At 40.9% G+C, this 24,809-nt stretch overlaps 1 protein-coding gene across 4 annotated transcripts in view; it reads right to left on the bottom strand.

Annotated features, from left to right (window-relative positions):
- Positions 1-24,809, bottom strand: part of PPM1L (protein phosphatase, Mg2+/Mn2+ dependent 1L) — a 192,304-nt gene that overhangs the window by 46,423 nt on the left and 121,072 nt on the right. For 3 of the 4 annotated variants that reach the window (XM_077826893.1, XM_077826894.1, XM_077826892.1), the window contains one exon: positions 9,726-9,896. In XM_077826893.1, coding sequence (XP_077683019.1) covers positions 9,726-9,896 — 171 coding nt within the window. Of the gene's footprint in view, positions 1-9,725; positions 9,901-24,809 lie in introns of all 4 variants that reach the window. The other variant, XM_077826896.1, reaches the window with a different exon arrangement.

The following is a 24,809-nucleotide window of genomic DNA, read 5'->3' as shown; positions in this document are numbered from 1 at the left end:
CCCAGTTCAGCCCCAAGCTCCGCCTTCAGCCCAAGCTCCTCTGCTGAACCAACTGCGCAGTAACGAAGGTGGGGAGGTGCGAACAGATTCAATTACTGGTAAGGAGGGGCGCAACAGGAAAAGTTTGGGCACCACTATGTGGAACGACACCCTCCAAGTTTTTATCAAAAGAAAAAAAAATACGTTGCTTGGGGTTTTTTGTTTTGTTTTTTGTTTGTTTTTAACCCATAAAACATTCAAGTCTTCTCTACCTTGAAAGATTATAGAGACTGGAGAACTAGTGAAATTACAGAATCACAACAACCTGAAAGCTTTGCGTTTGAGAGGTGAAAGGATTATAAGTCAGACTCAATCTTTTTGGTTCCCTTAACGTCAATGACTAACATCCATTTTGAAGAAACGTTGTCTGTTATTCATTCAACAATTCCACTCCTTCAGTTAAATTGTAGGGTTCACAAGTTACGTGTATCAAGATTCTGACCCCACCTTCAAGGCCTCAAGCAGAGAAGATCAACATTTAGATCCCTTATATTAAAGAGATAAAAAGCAAGCAGAAAACCTCCCAACTTTATTACAAATAAAAAACTTTCAGGCCTTTATTCATACATCCATAGACTAAGGTCAGAAGGGATCATTGTGATTATCTAGTCTGAGCTTCTGCACATCGCAGGCCCCAGAACTTCACCTGGTTACTCCTGTAATAGACCCATAACCGCTGGCTGAGTTACTGAAGCCCTCAAATCAAGATTTAAAGACTTCAAGTTACAGAGAATCCCCCATTTACTCTAGTTTAAACCAGCAAGTGACCCATGCCCCACACTGCAGATGAAGGTGAAAAACCCAGGGTCTCTGCCAATCTGACCTGGGGGAAAATTCCTTCCCATCCCAAATATGGCAATGACTTAGGCCCTGAACATGTCAGCGAGACCCACCAGCCAGACACTTGGGAAAGAATTCTTCTTCGGGTGCTGTCTCTGTGGGTGCTCCACTGTTTCTGTAGTAACTCAGGAGACCTCCCCATCTACTGTCCCATCTCCAGCCATCGGAGATATTTGCTACCAGCAGTCACAGATGTTGCATACAACACAAAAATAAATACACCTCATACTTTCATTTTCATGCCCCTACTTCAGTTTTTCTCCTTGTTTGCATAAGTTACTATAGTCAATTTGTCCGAGCGGAACCAGATTGATCTGACCGCACTGAAGCTCTGTAAATGGAAGAGGGCTAGCCACACTGCCAGGCCCCAGACCCTCTTCAAAGAGCAACCACATTACCAGGGTCTCTTTTTGTGAGACAGACATTTACTCTTTGATGTTTTTGCCTCTCTGTATTTCAGTCAGAATGTAGTGGCTTCTCAAGGACCCAAGGCCTTGGATCCAGGCAGGGGCATGCCCCCTACCACCCCAATAATAATCTCCGCCACTGTCTCTAGCTTCTCCCCAGGCCCCCCTGCCAGGATTGGTATCCCTGAGCCTGTCCTCCTCTCTTTCTTCCAGGGTGGCAGTTAGGCTGAGTGCCACTGAACGCTCCTGGGAAAGGCACTGCAGCTGGCACTCCCGCCGAGCCCCACTGGAGGGAGCCTGGAGCAGGGAGGCCGGGCTGGCTGCACAGCTCTGCCAGGGGGGGCACGGGGAAGCCTGCCTTCCTCATCTGCAGCCTTTGGAAATGTTTGGAGCCCACCTGAGGTACAGAGAAGGGAGCTCAGGACAATGGGTGGGGGAGGCAGTGGGGTCCGGGGGCCATAGGTGGGGGGATCTGGTGTTTAAGGTGCCCTTCCAAAAGTAGTCACATTTAAATCCCTGTGCATGCCCCTGGATCCAGGCAGACTGCCATCAGTCTCCAATCCTAAAGTCTGAGGGAAATCCAGTAATTCTAAATTTGGGCTTGAATGTAGTTTACAGAATGTTGAGTCCTAAAGCAATCTTACATAAGGTACGCAGCTTAACCAGCACCGGGTTGGGTAAGGAGAATCCACCTGACAAGGGCGATTCATCATCTAATCCTGCATGGATTGGGGAGAGACGACGACGCTTTGAGGCGTTGTGTGACTCTTAATGCGGAGAGAATGCACTGATGAGACCGAATTAGCCATGGTGTGAAGAGCCCCATTTCATATACAGGTAGTGTAAGACATACTACGATACTAATGGCTGAGGGTACGTCTCCATTGCAATCAGAAGTGTGACTGCAGCACATGTAGATATAGTATGGGCCGGCTTTAATCTAGCTACCTCCATTTACAGTAGCAGTAAAGGTGTCAACGCGGGCTAGCCACTCAAGGACATACCCAGGATCCTTGGGGGTGCTTGTACAGGCCGTGCTGCCAAGGCTTCACTGCTACTGTTGTTTGAGCTAGCTAGATCAAAGCTAGCTAGGGTATGCCTGCACATGCTGCAGTCATAGATCTGATTGCAGCATAGACACATCCTGTGTTGTTCCTCAGTTGAAAGTAACTTTTGTTCCTAAGATCAGAGTTTTTGGACAGCTAGGGACCTGAGTTGCTAGTGTACAAATGCTCAGTGACAAAATAAATCTCAGATGTGATTGGTTTCATTTAGCTAGCCATATTGAAAGGGGATTAGAAAGGAAAAAGGTGAGCAAATAGACTAAAAAGCATAATTTTCAAAGCAAAGAACTCTGTGTAGGAGAGCAGCTGGCTTGCAGGCTAACAGTGTCAGCAGCTGAAATAAGATAAAGTTACCTCAGATAGGGTATCAGTTCAGATAAACACGCAGAAAGTGGTTTGTAGAAATGTGGAGATGCAGCAATCACCTTTCTGCGGTAATGTGCTTCAGGTGTGTGGACTGAGAGGTAACTCAGCCTTATTATTATTTGTTTTGTGGTAGCCCCTCACCGTCCCAATCAGTGATCAGGACCCCTGTGTGCTAAACACTGCTCAAACATATAATAGAAAAAGTACTTAAAATCTTGGCATATGATGAAATAGGTGGATAACCCAAACAAATGGGGAGGGAGGAATGGGGCAGACAAGGTAACAGTGAAGCCACCAATGACTATAAAAATAACCAGCTGCCTCAGCACACTAACAATCTAGCTATTGCCTCGAACAGTTATAATATTTCCAATTATCTTTGAAAGCGCAGAGCATACATGCACACCAGCAGCCATCAGGCTTTAAGATTGCCAGCTCCCTCAGACCTCAAGTGACCCTATTCCAAAGTGCTTGCTACAGAGATGCCTTTTACCTACCAGAGATTTAAAAACCATGAGTGAGATCTGGTCTGGCTGGCACATTTTGTAGGGGGTAATTACATCACCTAAGTTTCAATGTTTTCTGTTGTCACTTGATGGCAGGGAGAAATTGAGTATCTGGAGTGCCATAGAATGATAGACAACATACTGAAGTTCCAAAAGCCTTCAGGGTACAGGTCATCAGTTTTTTTTAAGCTAACATCATAGGCTTGGGCGGGCGGAGGGGGGATATTACAAGAATCCCCTATTGGTCTTTGACTAGTTTCTGAAAATATACTCAAAAATTCAGTGCCGTGATGTCTTAGAAATATCCTAATCTTTTATTTGTACAGACTAGATATTAACTGTCCCAGACATTTATAAATGTAGTAAATATAAGAAAGAGGATCATTCAATAAGGCTCCAAAGGAAAACGGTACCCTTGAACAAAATTAACTAAACTTTAGCTAGTCAAGAATACCATTTTTTACACTAGGGGATTTAAAGATTATGAGAGGATTTGAACGCATCTGTCACATTTGGCCTGGTTTCATTTTGTGAAGCTTTCTTAGTTAAACTTCACTAAAAAAGCTTGTCAACATATGACTATATGACTATTTTTAGATGATCTCATTTTATATGCTGGCTTTGATGTACTGATTTTCTACAGGGAAAGATTTACAAGGAGAGGCATTAGGAACGTTGACTCCGCTGAAGCTGCAAATTATTAATATAGCATGCTATGGCAAAATGGCAAAATTAACAAGCAAAATTGTACGATAAACCTTAGCAGGATCTTTCCCAAATACAGTTGTACTTAGCATTTAACAATTTGTTGTTTAAAAAGACTTGAATTCTGCAAGGAGCAAAATATTGGAAGTCATAGGAGGGAAGTAATAGTTAATATAAACAGATATTTAAAACCATCTATCTGAGGGTTATTTTAAGACATCTATAACTATGCCATCAGAGTGCAGCTATCCATGTACTTCTCCTCCAAGGAGTTTACTGGATATTGTAAAGGGAAGTGGAGCCTGAAATGTACTTGCTTCTGAGCAGCAGGCAGAAGCTCCACATTAGTCCAGTTTAACCTCAGAGATGGCTGATAAAATTGCTCTCAACATAAGAACGACGAGCAACATTTATTTACTCCACATAAAGTAATAATTTAGATGCTTATCTACCTTTTTGTCTTTGTATGAGTGCAATACCATTAAGGGTAAAGCCTTGTTAAAGCCAATTTCCAAAATGAAGTTTCAGTGTATCAGGTACTTCATATTTTGTAACTCTTCAATATCTCTGGCTGACACTTAACAGAACCCCAGCTGCTTGTGATTACAGATGTTAAGCACTGAAGCGTCAGCCACAAGATACATTTTGCTGACATCCAGCATACTCTCCTGCTGGTGTAAAAGTGTACTTTTAAGTGATATTATAACAATCTGTTCTATTTTAAATTACTGTGTTTTTTGTCGTCCCATTCCTGCATTCCATATATACTGGAAATGGTTTGACCTTCTTATTACGTTAAAAGGTGTCTGGCAAAAATACTGCAGTTGGTTTTTTTTATACACAATGGGAGAAGGTGATGCTTCCAATACAATTGCTGTATCACTGAATAGCTGAAGGACTTGGAATTGTGAACAACTGCAGCAATTATTTTTAAGTATACACATTTTGTACTGTACTTGTAATCAGACCTCACTTCAGGAACAGGTAGCATCATTTACTTCTTTTGTAGTAAACAAGTGACTTGATTAGAATGCTAAGCCAGCTACAGCTCAACGTTTTTACAATTAGAGGTATTTCTTCCTGATTACGGTTCTAAATATTGGCTCTTGGTTTACATTATGTTCCTCTAGGTATTATTTTTAAAATGTATTATATGTTGAGAGACTTTTCTAATTTAATTATGTTTATAGTTACTCTGCACAATTGCTTCATTTCAGCATTTAAATCCCCAAATATTTGCACCGAGTGGTTTCCATTGCACAGACATGTATTTTTCAATAAAGGAAAATAATGTTTTCTTTCTCATCCATTCAACAAGAATTGTCAGTTTTCTCAACTACTTTTTTCTTCCTAACAAATCTCTATGAATCAAAGTGACTAAAAATAGATGACTATAACAAAAAACAAAGATACCAATCCTATAAACCGTTTAATATCAACAAGTAATTAACATTTTGGATAATAGAAGTCCCTGTTAAGACCTCATAATACACATCCTGAGATATCCAAGCTTGTCCAGAGACACCAGGGAAGACCAAACTTGGCCTTTCAGATATTTTTAAAATAGAACAAAGGCAGAATTAAAGGCACAATTAAAAAAAATTAAATCCTTTGCTGTTCATGTTAAGTACTTTGCCCTTCAAGAACCTAAATATCTTTTTAGTACACGGTATGTATAATCTGCAAATGGTATGGTAATTGAGAGTTTCTGAGATCAAAGTAGTTAAAAAGAATCAGTAGGCAAGAGTATAAACAAAGCAGATGAAGTAAATAAATCTGGCTACTAAAGCGTAAGTACAACATTGTAAGAAAAATAATTCAAATGTGACACTACTGCATATTTGGTTTTCCAAAGCTGATTTAAGGAAGAGAACCTCGGATGACAGTAATTAGGAGATTATTCAGGAAGATTATTACTGGGTCAAAATCAATTATGGACTTGCCTATATGGAGTTAGCATATTTTCCAGTAAATTACATCCCAGTACACTGATGTGCATGCAAAAAGAAGTTACAAATATCTGAACTAACGCATGATGGATGGTGAAGGAAAAACTAGAAAAGCTAGGAGCCATTCAAGTTTCTTATTGCGATGTAATCAACGTTTCTCGAATTTACCAAAAACGTTGTGTGACGTTTTCACAATGCCTCTACAAATGCATCTGGCATTTGTTTGCACCAACTACACCCTTCTTTGCTCATATGAACAAACAATGAGCTCTGCAAAATGAAAAGATGAATTGGCTGACACCTGCCAAGAATTGGGTTGATGGTGGTAAGGCCTACATTTAAATACTGGGGAAAAACGTGTTTCAATCTCTACATTTAGCATTCATGCTAATCTTTCCACAGGAAGGATGAAATTAAAAGATTAATGATTCCTTCCCTCCTTCCCCTGAAATTCTGTTCCAGTTGGGATTCAAGAGTTCAGATCTCTGTTCTGGGTTATGGTAAGGGTCTCCTCTAACATATGGGAAAGAGGGGTTTAGAAATTATTCTAAAAAGATTTACAGTTAGAAAGTCAGGACTATGTTCTTCAAATTTTCTATTATCTTCTAATCTAGTCTGGTGCTGTTGATAGATGTAGCCACTTCTTCCCAACTATTCTTTTTTGTGAGAGACTAGACATAAGAGGACTAGATACTGAAAGGAAGGATGGTCCAGTGGGGCGCTTGCCTGGATCTTTGCCACAGGGTTCCTGTGTGAGTTTGCGCAAGTCACTTAGGGACAGAGATACGATCTGTAAAATGAGGAATAATAGTACTTTCCGAATCTTGCAGGGGTGTTGCGAATGTGTGTTGCTCAGACATTATGGTAACAGAAACCATATACTTTAGACAGACAAGGGACCAACAATGGAAGGAGAGAGGAAAACAATCTAGGAATTGGGGTGGAAGTTCAGAAGCTGCTCATTAAGAATTCTCTCTCACTATGAAGAGTCCTTCTCCAATAACTTCTGGGGTTATTTTAATGTGTTTTCTCTAAAAATTTCTTCTGCATTATCATGTGCTAGAACCACCTCATCACTACCTATGTGACAAAACATTTATTGCAGAGGTTTTTGGACAGCTAGCACCTCCTGAGTTTGTGGTTCTATTGCTTCACTGGCTACTCTATCAGGCTATGGAAGAAATACCAACAAATGGGTTTAGGTAGCCCTGTCATAATATGGACATGAAATTATTTATGTTGAAATAGATAGATAGTACATCTGGTAGAGGAGAATAAAGGGATTAAAGTCAGCAGAAGCAGCGTAACGTTGAATCAAGAACATATGAATAACAGAACCCTAAAACTGTGACTAGCTATTGGTTAACACTGAACTTGTGAATACCACCAAATTCCTACTGCAGCCTGATATAAGACATCCACATTTTATTTATAATAATTCATATACTAATTAAACCTCCTACAGTAGCGGCAAGGACCAAATATTCAAGAAGCCCTGGAAATAAAATAATCCTAATTAATTTCCCCAATTATGTCCATCTAAACTAAGACAGCTAAAAAAACTGAAAAGCCTAAACAGTATTTGCTTACTGACGTGATAGTAACAACATAGAATATATGTTAAATAGCTTTGTTCATAAAGGATGGCAAGTTGCTGCAGGCAAGGATATTTTTGTGTGAATCTTCTATATCTGTGCTTTTTAAAAAACAAAACGGGTATTAAAAATTGTAGTACACAACCCTGGTGAAAGTGTGCAAACTATTCATTTCCTCACTGAAATGAAGATGGAGGAAAAATATGTTCAGGAAATTTGCTATTTCTTCAATGACTAACAGACTGCATTTTAATGGCATCTATAAAAGCAGTTTTCATTAATGTATTTTGTTTAGCATTTAAATTATTCTGCATAAACATTCTTGATTAGTATTATGGAAGTAGTAAAGAGTTATTAAGGTTATGTTATTTTTACATGATGTATTATTTACTAATGATGCCATCAAAACACATTTGGGTTTGTAGAAATATATGGTATATTTTTAACATACACACACACACGTTGAATGAAACGAGTTCACACAAAATCTGCAACACAAAATTGTAATATACACAAAAATGCATACAATGTTCTTATTTCTGCAACTGCATCATTATCAGTAGATCCTTATATCCAGGCAGAGTCCCAATGATATCAACAGGGCTCTGCACAGGTGCAAGGGTCCATCTTATAAATTCAACTCTAGGATCAGGCTCTTAAAATATTTGTGTATCAGTAGATATGTACATACACACCCCCAACTATTTTAATACTGAAACAAATAAGGTCCCCTTTTATCTGATTCCTTGCTTGCGCAGTAGCATCATTAATGATGTCAGACTAACTATATCAGTTAATAACTGTTGAAACAAGTGGAGTTAAATAAGATGGATAGCTTACAAAAAAGATAATAGATAGTTCTGGTAAGAAAAACTGGGAGATAAGAGGACTGGATATAAAACATTCCTTTAAACTCAGATAATATCCTCAGGACATAACCTCAACTCCCCGGACTAGAATTATGGTTTCAGAGGGTAAAGGTTAGGGTTCCAGATGGTAGGGCTCCCTGGTACATGATACCTGGTGCATATTGATGGCTATTTTTGAAAGTCAGCTTCTGTGTATCAGCATGTAAATGCTGTACCCAGTTTCCCAAGATGGGAATGTATTAGAACCGCAGTTCTCAAACTTTAGCAACCCGAGGACCCGCATTTTGATTTAAATTTTTTCGTGGACTCCAAGCCCCGCCCCCCAGCTCAGCCCCAGGCCCCACCCCCACTCCATGCCTTCGCCCAAGGCCCACCCCTGCCCCTCCTCTTTTCTGCCTCTTTCCACCCCTCCCCTGAGCGCGCCCTGTCCCCACTCCTCCCCCTCTCTCCCAGCACCTCCCACACGCCACAGAACAGCTGTTCCCTGATGTGCAGGAAGCACTGGGAGGAAGGGGGAGGAGTTGATCAGTGGACCCAGCGGACCCTCTGGAGTAGCCTTGCAGGTACGCCCAGGGGTCCACGGACCCCAGTTTGAGACATGTGATATTTGAAGACTGCATCAAGGACTTAGAAAATAGAGTGCGGCTTACCAACTGGATTAAGACAAGAAGCTAGTAAATAATAACAAACATTAAAAAATAAACAATAAAGAAACCCTGTTTGAACTATCAAGATGTGCAAATGCCAAAACTGAAGAACCATACGATTGCATTGCTATAAACTCATGTCTTCCGTCACCTCATCACCTCTCTACTCTTGGCTACCCTCCCTTGTCATGCCACATCTAAAATTTAGACTATGCTGTCCTCAGGACAGGATCCACGCCTTTCTGTTTTGTTTAGGAAAATGCTTAGCACATTTCTGGTAATATAAAATAAATAAAATATAATAATAATTATTATTAATAATAATAAGCGAACAACAGTACCAATGTCAATTTTGGGGCTTACAGTTCAGGAACAGTTGCACTATTACTGCAGAAGGCAGCACAGGTAGACTGATTTGAACTTCGCTACAAGGTAGCAAAATTTGGAGATACATTAAAAAAGTAAGAGTAGATCAACCACCACCAACAGTATGTTAAAAAGGACAAAACCATCATTAGCAAAATAGCTGTTCTTCCAGCTATGTGGTATTCAACCCTTGAATTGGAGCATTTCCTTGATTTTAGTAGAAGAAATGTGTTATTGAGTCACTTCATAACTTTGAGGCCAAAGTTTAAATTTTCCAACACAACCACTAGCAACTTAAAGGAATTTCAAGACTGAAGGAAAGCTGACCCATTTTTTCCATTAGTTGCAACATAGAAAGAAAAGTGAATATACCTGCTTCATCATAGGATACAGTCAATTTTTCCAGCATTTCTCGGTCAATTGACAGAATTTGCTGTTCCAGGATGGTTTGGTAAGACAACACACTGTTTTCTTTGTCTTTCTCATAGTCTTGAAGATGTTGTTTCAGGACTTCAGGCAGGCGGGACTTCACATAGTCTGCTGCTGACTATACAGAAAAGAACCAAATGCGTCAATTAGCTCTTACTGCAACTTCTTCTGGACAGCTTTATCTACATTCCTCCTACCCTCCCCCCCATACACAAATTCTTTTTAAATTTAAGAGTTAATGTTCCTCCAATATATTTCTTCACACTGCAAACACTTTTTATTAAAAAAAGGAAATTACTTAAGATAACATTCACACTTAGCACTGCCATCCCCCTAAAGTGCCAAAACCATGAATCAGGCCCCTAAAATTGTGGTGTTTTTAATATTAAATATTAAATCATGGTTTTTGGTCTGTCTTCTGATTTTTGAGCTCCCCCTGCAAACTCCTAATGTGAAAGTGAACACTACTGTCGCTAACTTTCACAAATTTATTGTGAGTAATGTTATTTTGGTCCCTGCTACAGCAGCTGTGGCTTGAGAATCCAACTGAGATCAGGATTCCACGGTGCTAGGCACTACATACATAGTAAGAGACAGTCTCTGATTCAAAGAACTTAAAATCTTGTGCAAAGCACAACGATGAGTTTGTAGCATAAGGCATGTCTACACACCAAAGAAGAACCAATGTCTGGCCCGTGCCAGCCAACGAGGCTTCCAGGGCTGATTCATTGTTATGTATCCTTTTGGATTCGGGCTGGCGCCTGGGCTCAAGGACCCAATGAGGTGGGAGGGCCCAGAGTTCGGGCTCCAGCCCAAGCCCAGAAACCTACACAGCAATGAAACAGCCCTGTAGCCTGAGCCTCGGAACCCCAAGTCAGCTGGCATGGGCCAGCCACAGATTTTTCTTTGCTGTGTAGACATACCCACAGGGGCCGGAATTGGGACCCACCAAACTAATCACCTATAAGGGCCATCAAACATGGATTAGATTATAACAATTTTTAACGTCTACTATTTGGGTAACCTGCAGGGAGTGAACTTGGGAAGTAAAAGCATGAGTCTCTACTACCTGAACTACAGAACCGGGTCTATCAGCATGACTACAGCAGCAATCATAAATCTTTGTATGTACTCTAGCCACCAGCGGGTGACACAGAGCCACACCGTATTAATGTGGATTTCTAAATCACGTAATTTGGCATGCTCCTTCCAAAAGCTAGTGGCCTATATTATCTATACACATAGATTTAGTTCCTAGACCAATTTTTTTTTCTTGTGTGTTTGTACAGTACCTAATATAATGTGGCTGGAGCTCCTAGGTGCTACAGTAATACAATCAAATCAAATCAATCAATAAATGGCAAATTTCAACCTTAACCATGGACCTCCTATGACTCAGCCATAATCAGAGCCTGAACACACTGTATTTGAATGATACACCTTGCACAAAGACTAGTCTGAATACAATAAAGTTGGAATTAATTATAAGACTTTCCTATGTACTTTTCACTTCCATTAGTGTAACTGGGAGTTACACACATTCATTGATGGAATCACTATGCCCCCTAGAGAACTGTAGTGAATTAGAGATACACTGAAGTGACTGGATTCATCCCTAGTTGAGGCATATTTAAATTAATCAGCAGGAAGTTTATGGTGCAACATTTGGTTTCAGTAATTCAGTTACAATTACCCATGCTTGACCAGTCATTTACAACCACAGCTAAATTTGCTAATGTATATACGTGCATGCACACACACTTACAGTATTACATCGCACAATGAGTAAGTAGCGTCTTATGTGAACTTAAATCACCCTTCGAATCATACAAAGCAATTGCTTTTCCCACTGTTAAAATGCACTTAGCTCTGGGAAAGAAGGTAGTAGAAGCACCCAGGAACACTATACAACAAAAAACATAAAAGAATACTACACTATGCCCAGTCAATGCCCGAAAGAAGCATATTAACACATGGTGGCATGGTTGTACCAAATTAGGGGGGATGAGCTAAAATTTAACTGGCTCCTTCAGATGAAGGATGAGATACTTTGCTGAGTCAGTGTGGGGGAAGGTTGCTCTAATACTGTCTTCTGTGGAGAAATACAGGATAGCTTTCTCTTTTCCAGTGCTGGAACCTTTCATGAACTCCACTCAAACAGAAAATCCTTCTCCTCTCTAGGCATGTGATTTTTTCTCCTGTCATACCAACACGGCTGGAAAGGAAAGAGGTGGCAAAGGCCATTGCTGAGTGCTTGGGCTTCCCTGCTAGAATCAAAAAAGATTTTAAAAAATGAACTATTTCAGGCCCGAGACTGATCAGAAGTTACCTCTTTAGTTCTGCACATACACGCTTCCCAGGTTTATAGTTAGTATCCCTAAGTCAATTGGTGATTAAATTACACCTTAAAATATCATTGTAGTTGTGTTCAATTTGTCTGCAACCTGGCAGTACAGAACAAATAACATTATTCCATAAAATGTAAAAGATCTCACTAAATGAGTACAACATACTTAATGCTAGATTTTAAGTCATTTTCTCACAGCACTGGAAAGCCAAAAGATACACCATAAAGTAATTAGCCTCTCCCTATCTTGGTGTCAAGTTCAGGCATTTACATTTAATTCTTCCTTGCAAATAGTTTATGCTTTTTATAAGGATATTTTTGTATTATCCTACTGAGACAATTCTAAAATAAAGGATACAAATAACAGAACTTTGTCCAGAAAACCCTCCTTACAACATATATCCATTACATAGTACATTTTTAATTCTCATCAAGATGATTATACAGCCCCTTCAAAACTTGCCAAGTTGAGATCAACCATTTCAGTACATGTCATAATCTGAAGATAACATAATACTTCAACATTCACTCTTAAACTGGGTATATTTTCTGAAAGGTACAGAAAAAAATTATGTGATTTATATTTCCAAACATATCTCAGGAAACCACTGTCATACTGAGGTATTATATTTAACAGGAAAACAATTAGACTGTTCTTTAACCTTCTGAAGCCAAGAAAGGCAGACAGACACCACTTGGTTATTTAAACAAGTGATGACATGCACATATGAAAGACTACTTATAGGATGACCTAAAAACAAAATCTGAAGGGGAGACTAAAGTAAAAATTGAAACACTTTTGAAAAAAAATCTGTTGAATCTCTCATGTACAATACATTTTTCTTAAAGAAGAAGAAAAAACATATGCAAATCTTGCAGCCTTTACATATGACATCTATGGTAGATATAAAAAAATTAAATAATGAAGACGTCCGATAGATAATCTCTACAGGTTTCAAAAACTAAAATAAGTACAACTGTGATCAGACTAAAAAATTATTTTGATGGGACTATAAAGCACCTGCAGTGGATCTGAATTTGCCATTTAATAAATTAAGAGAGTGTCTTAATAGACCAAAACCAACAACTACATGCAACCACTAAGTGAACTGGTCAGATGACATGGACTCAAGTGCCAGGAATATGTAGGTGATACACAGCTCTACCCATCCTTCACCACATAGATAGCTGAACCTGAACAAAACAGAGGTGACACTGGTGGGTAGAAGAAAGCATTCTGAAGAGCATGCAGCCACTGTGCAGTCTCTTTTGTTTGAAGGCACACACTCACAGTTGATCAATTCAGTCTATAATCTAAGAGTACTCTTGATTCCTAGCTGACACTGAGCTCTCAAAGCATCCAAGAGTAACACTTTCGGCCATCTCTAGTTGGATAGGAGACTCCATCCCATCCTGAAAGATAAAGACCTGACCTCAGTTATTCTTGCCTTCATTGCTTCTCGGCTGCACTACAGCAATGTGATATAACTTGGCATGAAGCCTTCAGCACTTAGGAAACTTCAACTAGTACAGAACGTTGAAGCACATCATCTCAGCAACACAGGCTCCTGCAAACACATCAATCCTGTCCTCTGCTCTCTACGCTGGCCTCCCACAGAATTTCAAATCAAGTTCAAGGTTTCAGTCCTCATCTTCCAAGTATTCCAGGTCCTGGGCCCCAGCTACCTAAAAGACTGTCTAAAGCTTTTGGACAAAGACTGTGATCCGGAACAGTAAGTGTAGAGCTCATCTGTGCAGGAGACAGAATTTCTCTGGGGGTGGTTGCGACATTACCCAAGGTACAATCTGGACTGATGAACAGCTGTGTCCCCTCAATCCTCCAACCTGGGGTACCTTTTACACTGCTTTGCTGTGAGAGCCACCACTCCTGGTCTGCTCACACACAGCCTGCAGCATGTAAATTACTCCCAGTTATATTGTATGAGTGCTATAAGCCAGCCACTCTTGAATTCCACTGCAGAGTAACACTAGCAAATTCCCAGTCCCAGACTTTCCCCCAGAAATGTGCATCTTGTACTGCCCAGCTCTCTCCAGCACAATACAAGCTCATATAAAGCCTTTCATTTTATTAATAGAAAATAATATGCACAAATCCTGTTATCCCAAATGGAGTTTCCCAAATACTTCAATCCAAACATAGGTTTAGACAAAACAATAAAACAAGTTTATTAACAAAAAAAGATAGATTTTAAGCGATTACAAGTAATGAGGCATAAAGGTCAGAACTGGTTACAAGAAAATAAAAGTAAAATGCAACTAATGCCTAACTTAACAAGCTAAGTGAATTCAAAGCAAAGTCTCTCTCACCACATGTTCCAACAGTCTTACTGGATGAATTTCTTTCAGTCAGGATCCCTCCCCCACTCCAATGTTGCTTCCTATGTTTTTCAAGTGCTGTCGATATCATGAGAAAGGCTGCAAATCTGTCATGGAGGTCACGGATTCGGAGGCTTTCCAGGACCTCCCTCACTTCTGCAGAGAGGTGTGCAACTGACCAAAGGGCTGCATGAGCTGCTCAGGCAGCCCTCAGGCCAGCTGCACTAGCTGCTGCTGGAGCAGTCTCAGGCCGCCCCGCCCTCTCTCCAAGCACCAGCAGCAGTCTCAGATCGCAGGCACACACACACAGCACCAGCCCAAGGCTGCATGCTGCTGCTGTCTCACCCTCCCCCAGCACCAGCAGTGCGGCACCCCCCAGTTGCCTCCTGCCACTCCCTTCCAGCACCAGCAGCACACCCAGGCTGCCCCCATTCCCCAGCGGCATCCCTGGAGCCCTGACCTCCAGAGCACCCTTGACACCCCCTGAGCCCCCCTCTAGAGCATCCTTGGCGCCCCCAGAGCCTCCCTCCAGAGCACCCAAGATTTAGTCAGGGTTATATGGTACAAGACATGGACAGGTCACGGGCTGTGAATTTTTGTTTACTACCTGTGACCTGTCCATTACTTTTACTAAAAATACCCATGACTAAATCTTAGCCTTAATCATGAGTAGAGAGAAAGGGAGAGAACATGGGCATCTGCTCTCCCTTCCTATAGTTCTTTCTCTTCTTTGAGAATCATTTCCAGCTGAGGTTCAGGAGACAAAGTCTGTGTGGATGGGAACCCCCCGCTGTTTCTTTGTCAAGATGTAGATTTTCACCCACATCCTCTTTCCTGCCAAAGCATGGCCACTTAACCAGTGCATTATGTCCATTTGATTTTGTTGATGCCTGGCTGAGGCATCAGCTAGCCTTTTGTCTCTGGGGAACTGGCTTGTGACTGCTCTCCAGACTTGGAACATGTCTTAGTAATATCATACAGTAGAATCTTATAACTTTACATACAGTGTTACCATACATATTTTACAGGACAATAATGATCAGCAAATTATGAGTTTTCAAATGATGCCTCACAAGACATACTTTGTACAAACTTTATCATGGTCCTATAAAAGGGGTGAACATGGAGTACAGACTGTCACAGTGGTCCAAGACGATGAAATGACATACATAGGAATTAAGGACATTCACAAATCTCACCTTTTTCTGCTCCAAGTGTAAGGCACATTTCTTTGATCTCACCTTCTCTAACACACACATAGCAACAGCCCTATTTATAAAGAAAAACCCACACCCTACCAAAACAAGATACTCTTTTGCACATACTTCTCCCTCTGGGGACATGATTAAATAACAAAACATGTGATAGACGTTGCTTAATGCATGACTAGAAGGCACTCAGTTATGGGCGATGAGCATGGTATAGAACAGAATAGTATTTAACTGTGATAAACATGATTCCCCATGAAAAAAAATCTAAAAAGGTCTTAGGGCTGTTTTTCCTAAAGTCAATTCTGGAATCTGAATTTTTCAAATTCTTTTGATTTCATTAAATCACATTTCCTACACATTATAAGAACAATTGAAATATGGTCATTGAGCAAAGAAATATCTTCAAGCATCATTGAACTGAATAGGACAATTAATTTTTTCCAAGCTCTACTGAAACAGCGGCATTTCACTTTTTTTATTAAGAGAAGGGTGTGGGGGAAGGAGTGGCTTTCTCAGTGGTATAACAGCACCACTTTGTGCTACCATCTGGGAGCCTATATATCAGGAATGGCGTTAGGCTTCTACAGAACACCGGTCCTGAAACTGACGGAAGCTCAGTGTTTGCCTTTTAAGCATAGGAAACTGCCTACTGCACCCTCCCATGACAACCAGCAGCAGAAGAGTTCCAGCTCAAAAGAAAATATAACAATCAACTACCATTTTAGCTAGAGGACTGCATGATAGCAAAAGGAGTAAGATGAATTCAGGGTACAGCAGTGAAAAGAGAAGAAGAAATAATATTTAAAAAAAATGGGAAATAAGGCTGAATTATGTGCAAAATAATTTAGATCAGATCTGCAGGTTCTTCTACTATGTATATAATTTGAACCCAAGAAAGGTTAACACAAGCCTCCTAAAACTCTGTCAGCACCTTGCTGTTGCATGAAAGGGTATTTCAGAGGGCTAATATTCTGTCATACTTTTAGCACAGTCAAGGTTTCATTGCCCTTGCAGGAAGCTGGATGTACATGACAATCTGGCAGCAGTAACAGTGGCGGCACATACTTTAATTTACTTCTGTCTACCTTGAAATTCATCTTTGTTACAGTAGCATATCATTAAACTTCTGACAGCTGCTCTTTGGCTCCAGGCTCCTTGGAAAAATAATGTCACGATGCATATACTTGCTCAGTATGGAGGTACTGCAAGGTATTCAATTACAGAACATTACAATCTGGGTTGGGTTACAGTCTGCTACACTGTGACAGGCAAGTCTTTAGCTGAATTTTTGCTGGTACTGACAACAGCACTATGTGAAATTTTATGCTTAAATCCTTATTAAAAGAAGGAAGGAGTCATTTTCAGTCCCTGAAGAGTTAAAAATGTGAGAGAATATGGTCCTCATGAAATTGAGGGAGTATTAAATACTAAAACCAGGCACAGTATGGATAGGAACTGTGTAAAGTTCCATACAGACAGTTCGGCTAATGCACTTTAATCCTGATCAAACACACCCCTATTAATCTAGTCCTGGGTAAAGAGACCAGACCAGACAAGACAAGACAGACTCTTCTGATGGTTCTGTGACGTAGGCAAGTCTATAAGACTATGATGCAACCAAAAACACATTTCCATTTGTATTATAATTAGAACTCAGGTCTCTAGAAAAATGCCAGTGCAGAATCCAATTCACCCCTACTAGACTCCTTCAAGACTGGTTTCTCTTCTATCTGTGTACTGTAGTCCTAGATATTGTGGTTTGTAAAAAAGGAGCCAACTTCCTTGTCACCAGAAAATGTTAAAATTCAGTCCTACATTTCCAAATGACTTAAGTGGGAATCTATGCACACATCTGAGACAAAACTAGACCTTGCAACAGAAAGTAATGGTTCCAGTATCTTGCCTTGATTCAAATAAATGCATCCATAATAAACTAAATACTTTCTAATCCTGCTTGTGTGTGACATGACAGGTTTTAATGAATCATACTGTGAGTTAAATGCAAAAAATATTCAAGTTCTTGTGGGTTTTACTAAAACAACTCTCTAGCAACTTTACAGATTTTTCCTCTATCCTGATAGAGGCATTAAGGCTTGATCTTGAGGGACGCTCAGGTTGTTCAGTGATACAGCTGCACAAGTAGATATATACTGGATTTACAGAATCTTCTAGTACGTTCCTATACAATCTAAGGGTATAGATAAGGTGAAATAACATTCCGCAATGCAAGTGAGAGAACAAAATATTATCTGTGAAAGGTCACAAGTCTTTGGGTTTTTTTGAAGCATGTGACATACAATACTAAACAATTTATTTCACCATTGTCTATGAAACATGACAGATTCCTTACCTAGGTCTATAAAATGGTTGGAAGCCATTGGGCAAAGGTAAACAATGGTCATCTTCTTCACAGACAACTTTCCATTCTAGATCTACTCTCTACAGTCCACAGTTTATAGCATCTTCACTTCTCATTTAATAGAAAGCTAGAGAAACAAAAAAAATGATGATCTAAAAGAGCCTTGGGATGAGACCTTGTGATTTGTTTGTTTGAAGCTGAGAAAGATACAGGTCTATCAGAACAATCTTGTAAAGGTCAAATCCTCTATCAGAGCACACATAGCCTGAGAAAACTGTGGACTAAGGAAACCTGCAATACCTAGCACTTTGATTCATACAGCTTCGATTCTCTCTGTTACAGGGGTCTGTTTAATTCTGTCCTCAAAACATAGAGAAGTCTTGACCCTATTTTTGACTGCTCCCATGACATTTAACGTTGTGACATGAGTTTAGGAAATTCTGATTAATTGGACCGAGCAAGCTGTTGAATTCTGGTAACTTCCTGGTAATGTATTTTGGAGAAATCCACTTTAACTCGTTCCTCAAACAGATCACTGCTTCAAAAGGAAGGACTGAGAAACGTAGATTAATGACTCATTTCTAGGCTTATCTATAGTAACCTATTATTTGCTTGAGGGGGAGAGGATGTTTCTATCCATTTACTCCCAATACTTGAGAATGCAGCAGCTTGAATTCTCACTGGGTTTACCTCCATTCCTAAATGCCCCTACTCCAATTCACTCAAAAAGTACCTAACTGATTTTAAAGCTATCATATCAATATAATATAACTTTATTTTTTTAAAAAAATTCATGCAATAAAAAAGCAGAGGTTATTCACAAAATCATATTTTCCCTCCATTCACTTTGAATAAACCTACATTAAAGTCACACTAGGAAATGTCTCACTCTGTAATAACCTGAATCCCAAGAGTAATTAGCATCCCTCAGCTACAGTTTTTTCCACGTCATGTCTGTTTACTTGACGAAGAATCTATATTCAAACTGAAAGTGCTTGAAAATCCGTACTAAGGCTACGTGTACACTAGGAGATCTTAAAGCAGCACAGTTGTACTGATGCAGCTGTGTCATTGTAAGATCTCTTGTGTAGCCGCTCTGTGCTGATGGGAGAGAACTCTTCCATCGACATAATTAAACAGCTCCCAACGAGCTATGTTGGCAGGACAAGCTCTTCCATTGACGTAGCATCATGCACACTACCACTTATGTTGGCAAAACTTATGTCGCTCAGGGGAGTGTTTTTTTCATACCCCTGAGCAACGTAAGTGGTAGTGTAGTCATGGCCTAACTCATTGCTGAAAATTGGTCTCCTTTTCTGTAGTGTGACTGTTTGGGACTCTCATTGCACGTGTATAAGTGAAAGTCTGAAACAGTTAATTACCAGGTTTCTTCATAAATCTATTCTAAAAGGCAAGTGGTGACTGGATCAGAGAAAAGTCACCCTGATTTACTATAAAAGATGATTTCAAATAGATTTTCAAATATCAGTAGTGAGGAATTTAGGAAAAGGCACCATATCTTATATACCATATATCACATTTCAGACACTGTACCCATCTTTCATATATTTATGGGTGCTTTCCTGCCTGTCTCTTGCTAGTACTATAAATTGCTCTTGAGCTGTTTTGGACAATATCTAATACTTCAAATGGTGGGTGAATGGATCTTGGTATTGTCCAAACAGTGACTAAAAATCATCTTAAAATGGAGACAGGCAGAGATGTTATATAGAAGATGAGGAGAGTCTCTGATTTGCGAAAGACAATGCCATACGTATAGGAAAGTTACATACGTCTTCATTTTTATCACATTCTGCACAGATTGCTACAGCTCAAAAATTTTTATGGCCTGGAATTACCAATCTGTTCAACCTTTAAAATTCAGAATCTTTCACTGATGCAAATTCACTGACCTTGAATATTTCTCACACATGGAATACTCTGAACCACTTCTACAGCAGCCTGTGGGGCAATTAGGCAAGTCTCATTAAACCACATATATCAGAATAAAAATGCACCTGTGGCAAATCTTCTCAAACTGACAATGATCGGGGAATCTGCTCATTGCAAACTCTTACTTGCTACCCTCCATCATCACTGACAGATGGTAATGTGAATGCTGAACATAGAGAGCAATTGGGTAGGAGGAATACAACAGATATGTCATCTACTGAATTACATAACTTTCCATGCACAATTGAGAAAGCCTCTTTTCCAAAAATCAGAGTAGTTCCAACATCAAAACTGTGAATAAGATAATACTCATAAGCAGAAAAGACATATCCACAGGCACACTTGTAAATGGTTTCATGTACAAGAACTGACCAAGCTACTTTATTACAAACTGTTTATTAAGAAGGCAAATGCTACGTGACCTTCAAAGTCTGTGGAAAACGAGTGCACCATTTTTAATGCTACAGACAACAGTTATGATAAGCGTGATCACATAGAAGGCAACTGAAGAATCTAATTACCTGGAAGGGAGGTCATCATTTATAATAAAAATAGATTTCCAATGTAGGGAACTGGCAGAATGAAGAATTCCCGCCCACTGATTTGCGGGAAACAAAGCCATTGCACAAACTGATCACCTTTGTATTTTGTAAAAAGAAAAGGAGTACTTGTGGCACCTTAGAGACTAACCAATTTATTTCAGCATGAGCTTTCGTGAGCTACAGCTCACTTCATCAGATGCATACCGTGGAAACTGCAGAAGACATTATATACACAGAGACCATGAAACAATACCTCCTCCCACCCCACTCTCCTGCTGGTAATAGCTTATCTAAAGTGATCATCAAGTTGGGCCATTTCCAGCACAAATCCAGGTTTTCTCACCCTCTGCCCCCCCCCCCCCCAAACTCACTCTCCTGCTGGTAATAGCCCATCCAAAGTGACCACTCTCTTTAAAATGTGTATGATAATCAAGGTGGGCCATTTCCAGCACATATCCAGGTTTTCTCACCCCCCCACCCCCCTCCAAAAACCACACACACAAACTCACTCTCCTGCTGGTAATAGCTTATCCAAAGCGACCACTCTCCTCACAATGTGTATGAAAATCAAGGTGGGCCATTTCCAGCACAAATACAGGTTCTCTCACCCCCCCCACCCCCTTTTTTTTTCAAAAAAAACACACACACAAAAACTCACTCTCCTGCTGGTAATAGCTTATCCAAAGTGACCACTCTCCCTAGAAAAAAGGGGTGGGGGGGGTGAGAAATGTGACAGTTTTCTGAACATGACTACAGCAAAAAAAGGGCAAATTTTGTAGATTAGATATTCCCTTCTACTCGGTCAGGCACACAAACAGGTCTGCTTCTCTTCTCTTCAGAGATTATTAATAGCTATATATTACATTATATCAGTTATAGGTTATCACACAGTTCTTTCTAAGAGGAGATATTTTATTCTTAAGGTAAAGCACTGTAGAGAAAACACATTAAAACCAACAGAACCTACACTCGCTACTAAGTTTACCAGAGATCACCCCCTTTTCCCACAAGGGCTCTGGCCAGTGTCAGTCCTTCCAACCCTTCCCAAAGGACTGGGGCCCTCTGTAGACTGGCAGTCCTTCCCATTTGGGTATGTCTACACAGCAAAGAAAAACTTACAGCTAGCCCGTACCAACGACTTGGGCTTGGGGGGCCCGGAGTGCAGGGCTGTTTTGTTGCTGTGTAGACTTCTGGATTTTCCCACCTTGCAGGGTCCTACAGCCCAGGGGTTCAGCCCAAGCGTAGAAGTCTACACAGCCATGAAACAGCCCCCCCGTAGTCTGAGCCCCAGAAGCCCGAGTCAGCAGTGGCACGGGCCAGCCACAGGTTTGTTTTGCTGTGTAGACATACCCTTTGTCAGCTTAAAAACTCAGGCTATTTATTCAAAGGTCCTTTCTTTGTCTGTTGATTTCCAGAGCATCTCGTGTGAACCTTTGTAGAGACCAGACAACAGGACCCCTCCCCAGGGAAGAGCTTCAAAGGGCTGATAACCAGAGGAATTACATTAGCATACTCCCTCCTCCTAAAGAAGCTACATACAATCTCACAATAACACAAACAATTGAATTTTAATACAATGGACCCCAAAGGTAATAAACTTAATTCAATGAGGTTTGTCCAGGATATTGCAGGAAATTGTCGTCATCTGTCATAATAACCACACAGCCAATGAGAATTCCAGAAAGGTTTGCTGTGTTATTCTGGAGAGCTGTGAAGATGCCTTCCATTTTTCCTGTTAGCCTGAAGGCTTGCACATCCAACAATGTGCAGTATTTTAATCCAAAATGAATATCAGATTTCCCTCAAACTAAAGCTTATATATATCCCTAGAGGGAAAATTTTAATACCTGTGATATATGGTAGCAGAAGTGCAGAGAATTAGAAAACCTGGGAACAAGTGTATTCATGTCATCTTGTTATAATAATTATAGGTGTTGTTCCTTGACATCCCAGAGGTAGTGCAGCAGCAGCATTGTTCTGTGCTACCATGGAAGTGAGATGGCTTGGGGACACCCTCATGATTCCTGTTTCAGTGCAAACTTGGCCCTATCTACACTAGAAAGTTTTACCAATAAAACTTTTGCTGGCATGCAGCTGCCAACATTGAGATGTCAGTAGAACACTCTTGGCTGCTCTTGCCAGTGTCGCACGTCCTCACCGAGAGAGGCTGTGTCAGCAAAAAACACAGTACATCGCAGGTAGGCATTCCAGTGTCCTCTGGGCCACTGTCCAGCACACTGCCTTGTGGGGCTTTCTGCAGTGTATTGTGGGATATGAACACTACACTCAGGGAATTATGGGTGCCTTAGATCAAGTTCCCACAATTCACTTTCTTCCATCCCATATGTCCCATAATTTTTGTGCCATTTTTAAAAAGTTCCTCATGCCATTTTTCAACATTTTGCCAATAGAAATGTGGATAATGCACAGATGAGCAGAGTTCACACCTGTTTTAGAGACAGGGCACATATTCTTCTGTATATTTGCCAAACTTCAACAACTACCACCACCCAGAGTGTCCCAGTGCTATGATGAAGATAAGACAACTAAGAAGGAAGAATGGATGATGCAAACAGTGCATAAAAACCACAAGGTGCTGTAAGCATTCGCTGACCATCTTCACATGGTGGAGCACCACTTCTGAAATTATGTAATGAGCACTTGGTGGTGGGATCATATTGCAGATCTGGGACAATCAGCAGCGGCTGCAGAAATTTCGGATGCAAAAGGTCCAATTCCTCGAGTTGTGTGCCGAGCTTGCTCCAGCTATCAGCACAGAGACCCCATTATGAGAGCTTCTTCAACAGTGGAAAAGTATGTGGTGATCATGCACAGAAATCCAGGCTGCACACTTCCAATCACTCAGTGTGCTATCAATTTAGTGCTGGCAAATCCGTGGTGGGGGCAGCTGTCAGCCACGAAGCATCTCCTGCTGCACAGGACTCTGACTCTCAGCAATGTTCAGGAAATGATAGAGGGATTTGAAGCAATGGTCTTCCTGAACTATGACGGGGTGATAGACAGGACACCTATACAGATTCATCACCACCCTCACACACCTTGCCTCCAATGGCTTGGGGCACAGCAAGCCAGCATGTGAATCTATGGCACTTAACTTGCTATGCAGTAACATTCCGTGTGGACACTGCTACAGTGCACTAAAAGTTCCAGAGTTATTTGCCGTTTGAAGTGGGAGTATGCCAAAGTGCAACACAGAACTCTAAGTGAGCTGTTGAAGTATCCACATAGGACATTACTGCATGACAAGCCAGTGTTCTGTAGTGTCATACGCTAGCTTGATGTGCACTAATGTCCCATGTAGACAAGCCCTGAGTACGTAAATAGAAAGGGGTATTTTTCCATGGTTATGCAAGCACTGGTGGATCACCAGCGATGTTTCACTGACACTAACACTGGCTGGTCAGAGAAGGTGCATGCCACTCACATCTTTAGAAACACAGGACTTTTTGAGAAGATACAAGCAGGGTCATTCTTCCCAGACTGGTACATTGACCATGCACAAATCGTTGCCATTTTGAAAGGACAGCAGAAGTTTCAGACACCATGATGGGGAGGGGGAAAAAATTATACATTAAAAAAAGGTCATGCAATAATATATCTACCTGACCTCCCTTCCTCTTCCTCTCTGGGCTCATTGGGGCCTGGGTACTGAAGAGCTCCTGGCTCTCCATAGGGTTTGCACCCCCTCTGCAATGAACTCGTCGTTACTGAGGTTCCCATCCTTGGTCTCGCAAGGTGTTCACAGTCATACTCAGTGTGGTGGTGGGGTACCCGTCTAGTGTAGCATGGAGCTCACCACAAAAGCAGCAAGTATGGGTGGCATTGCCCCAGATTTTCTGTTGGCCTCCTTCACCTGCTGGTATGACTGCCATAGCTTCTTTGCCTTTACCCAGCGTTGCTTCTCCTCCTTTTCATAGCCCAGCTCTTGCACCCCCTTAGCAATGTTCACAGAGGCATCTTTATTCCCATGGTTACTCCACAGTTGTGTTTATGATGCCCCTTCTTCCCACAGGTCAAGGAGAACCTGGACTAGGCAGCAGCACAATTTTAGCTGAAGCTCATCTTTGTGCAGAGCCATACCTGTCTGCTCGAAGAGGTGGGCTAGTAGCTGTGCTTGCAAAAGAAAACAGGCATTTCCAAACATGGTAGGGATCTGAAGAGGGGTAGTGCTCAGTGAGAGCCCTGGACAGAGGAGTTCAAAACTGGGTCAGGTGCAGTCACTGTCACAAGGATAGGGACATTGTAGGTCCGTTGCTA

This window comes from Eretmochelys imbricata, chromosome 9 (assembly GCF_965152235.1).
Source record: "Eretmochelys imbricata isolate rEreImb1 chromosome 9, rEreImb1.hap1, whole genome shotgun sequence".
In the NCBI taxonomy this organism is placed as follows: domain Eukaryota; kingdom Metazoa; phylum Chordata; order Testudines; family Cheloniidae; genus Eretmochelys; species Eretmochelys imbricata.
This window is presented reverse-complemented; position numbering and strand designations above follow the sequence as displayed.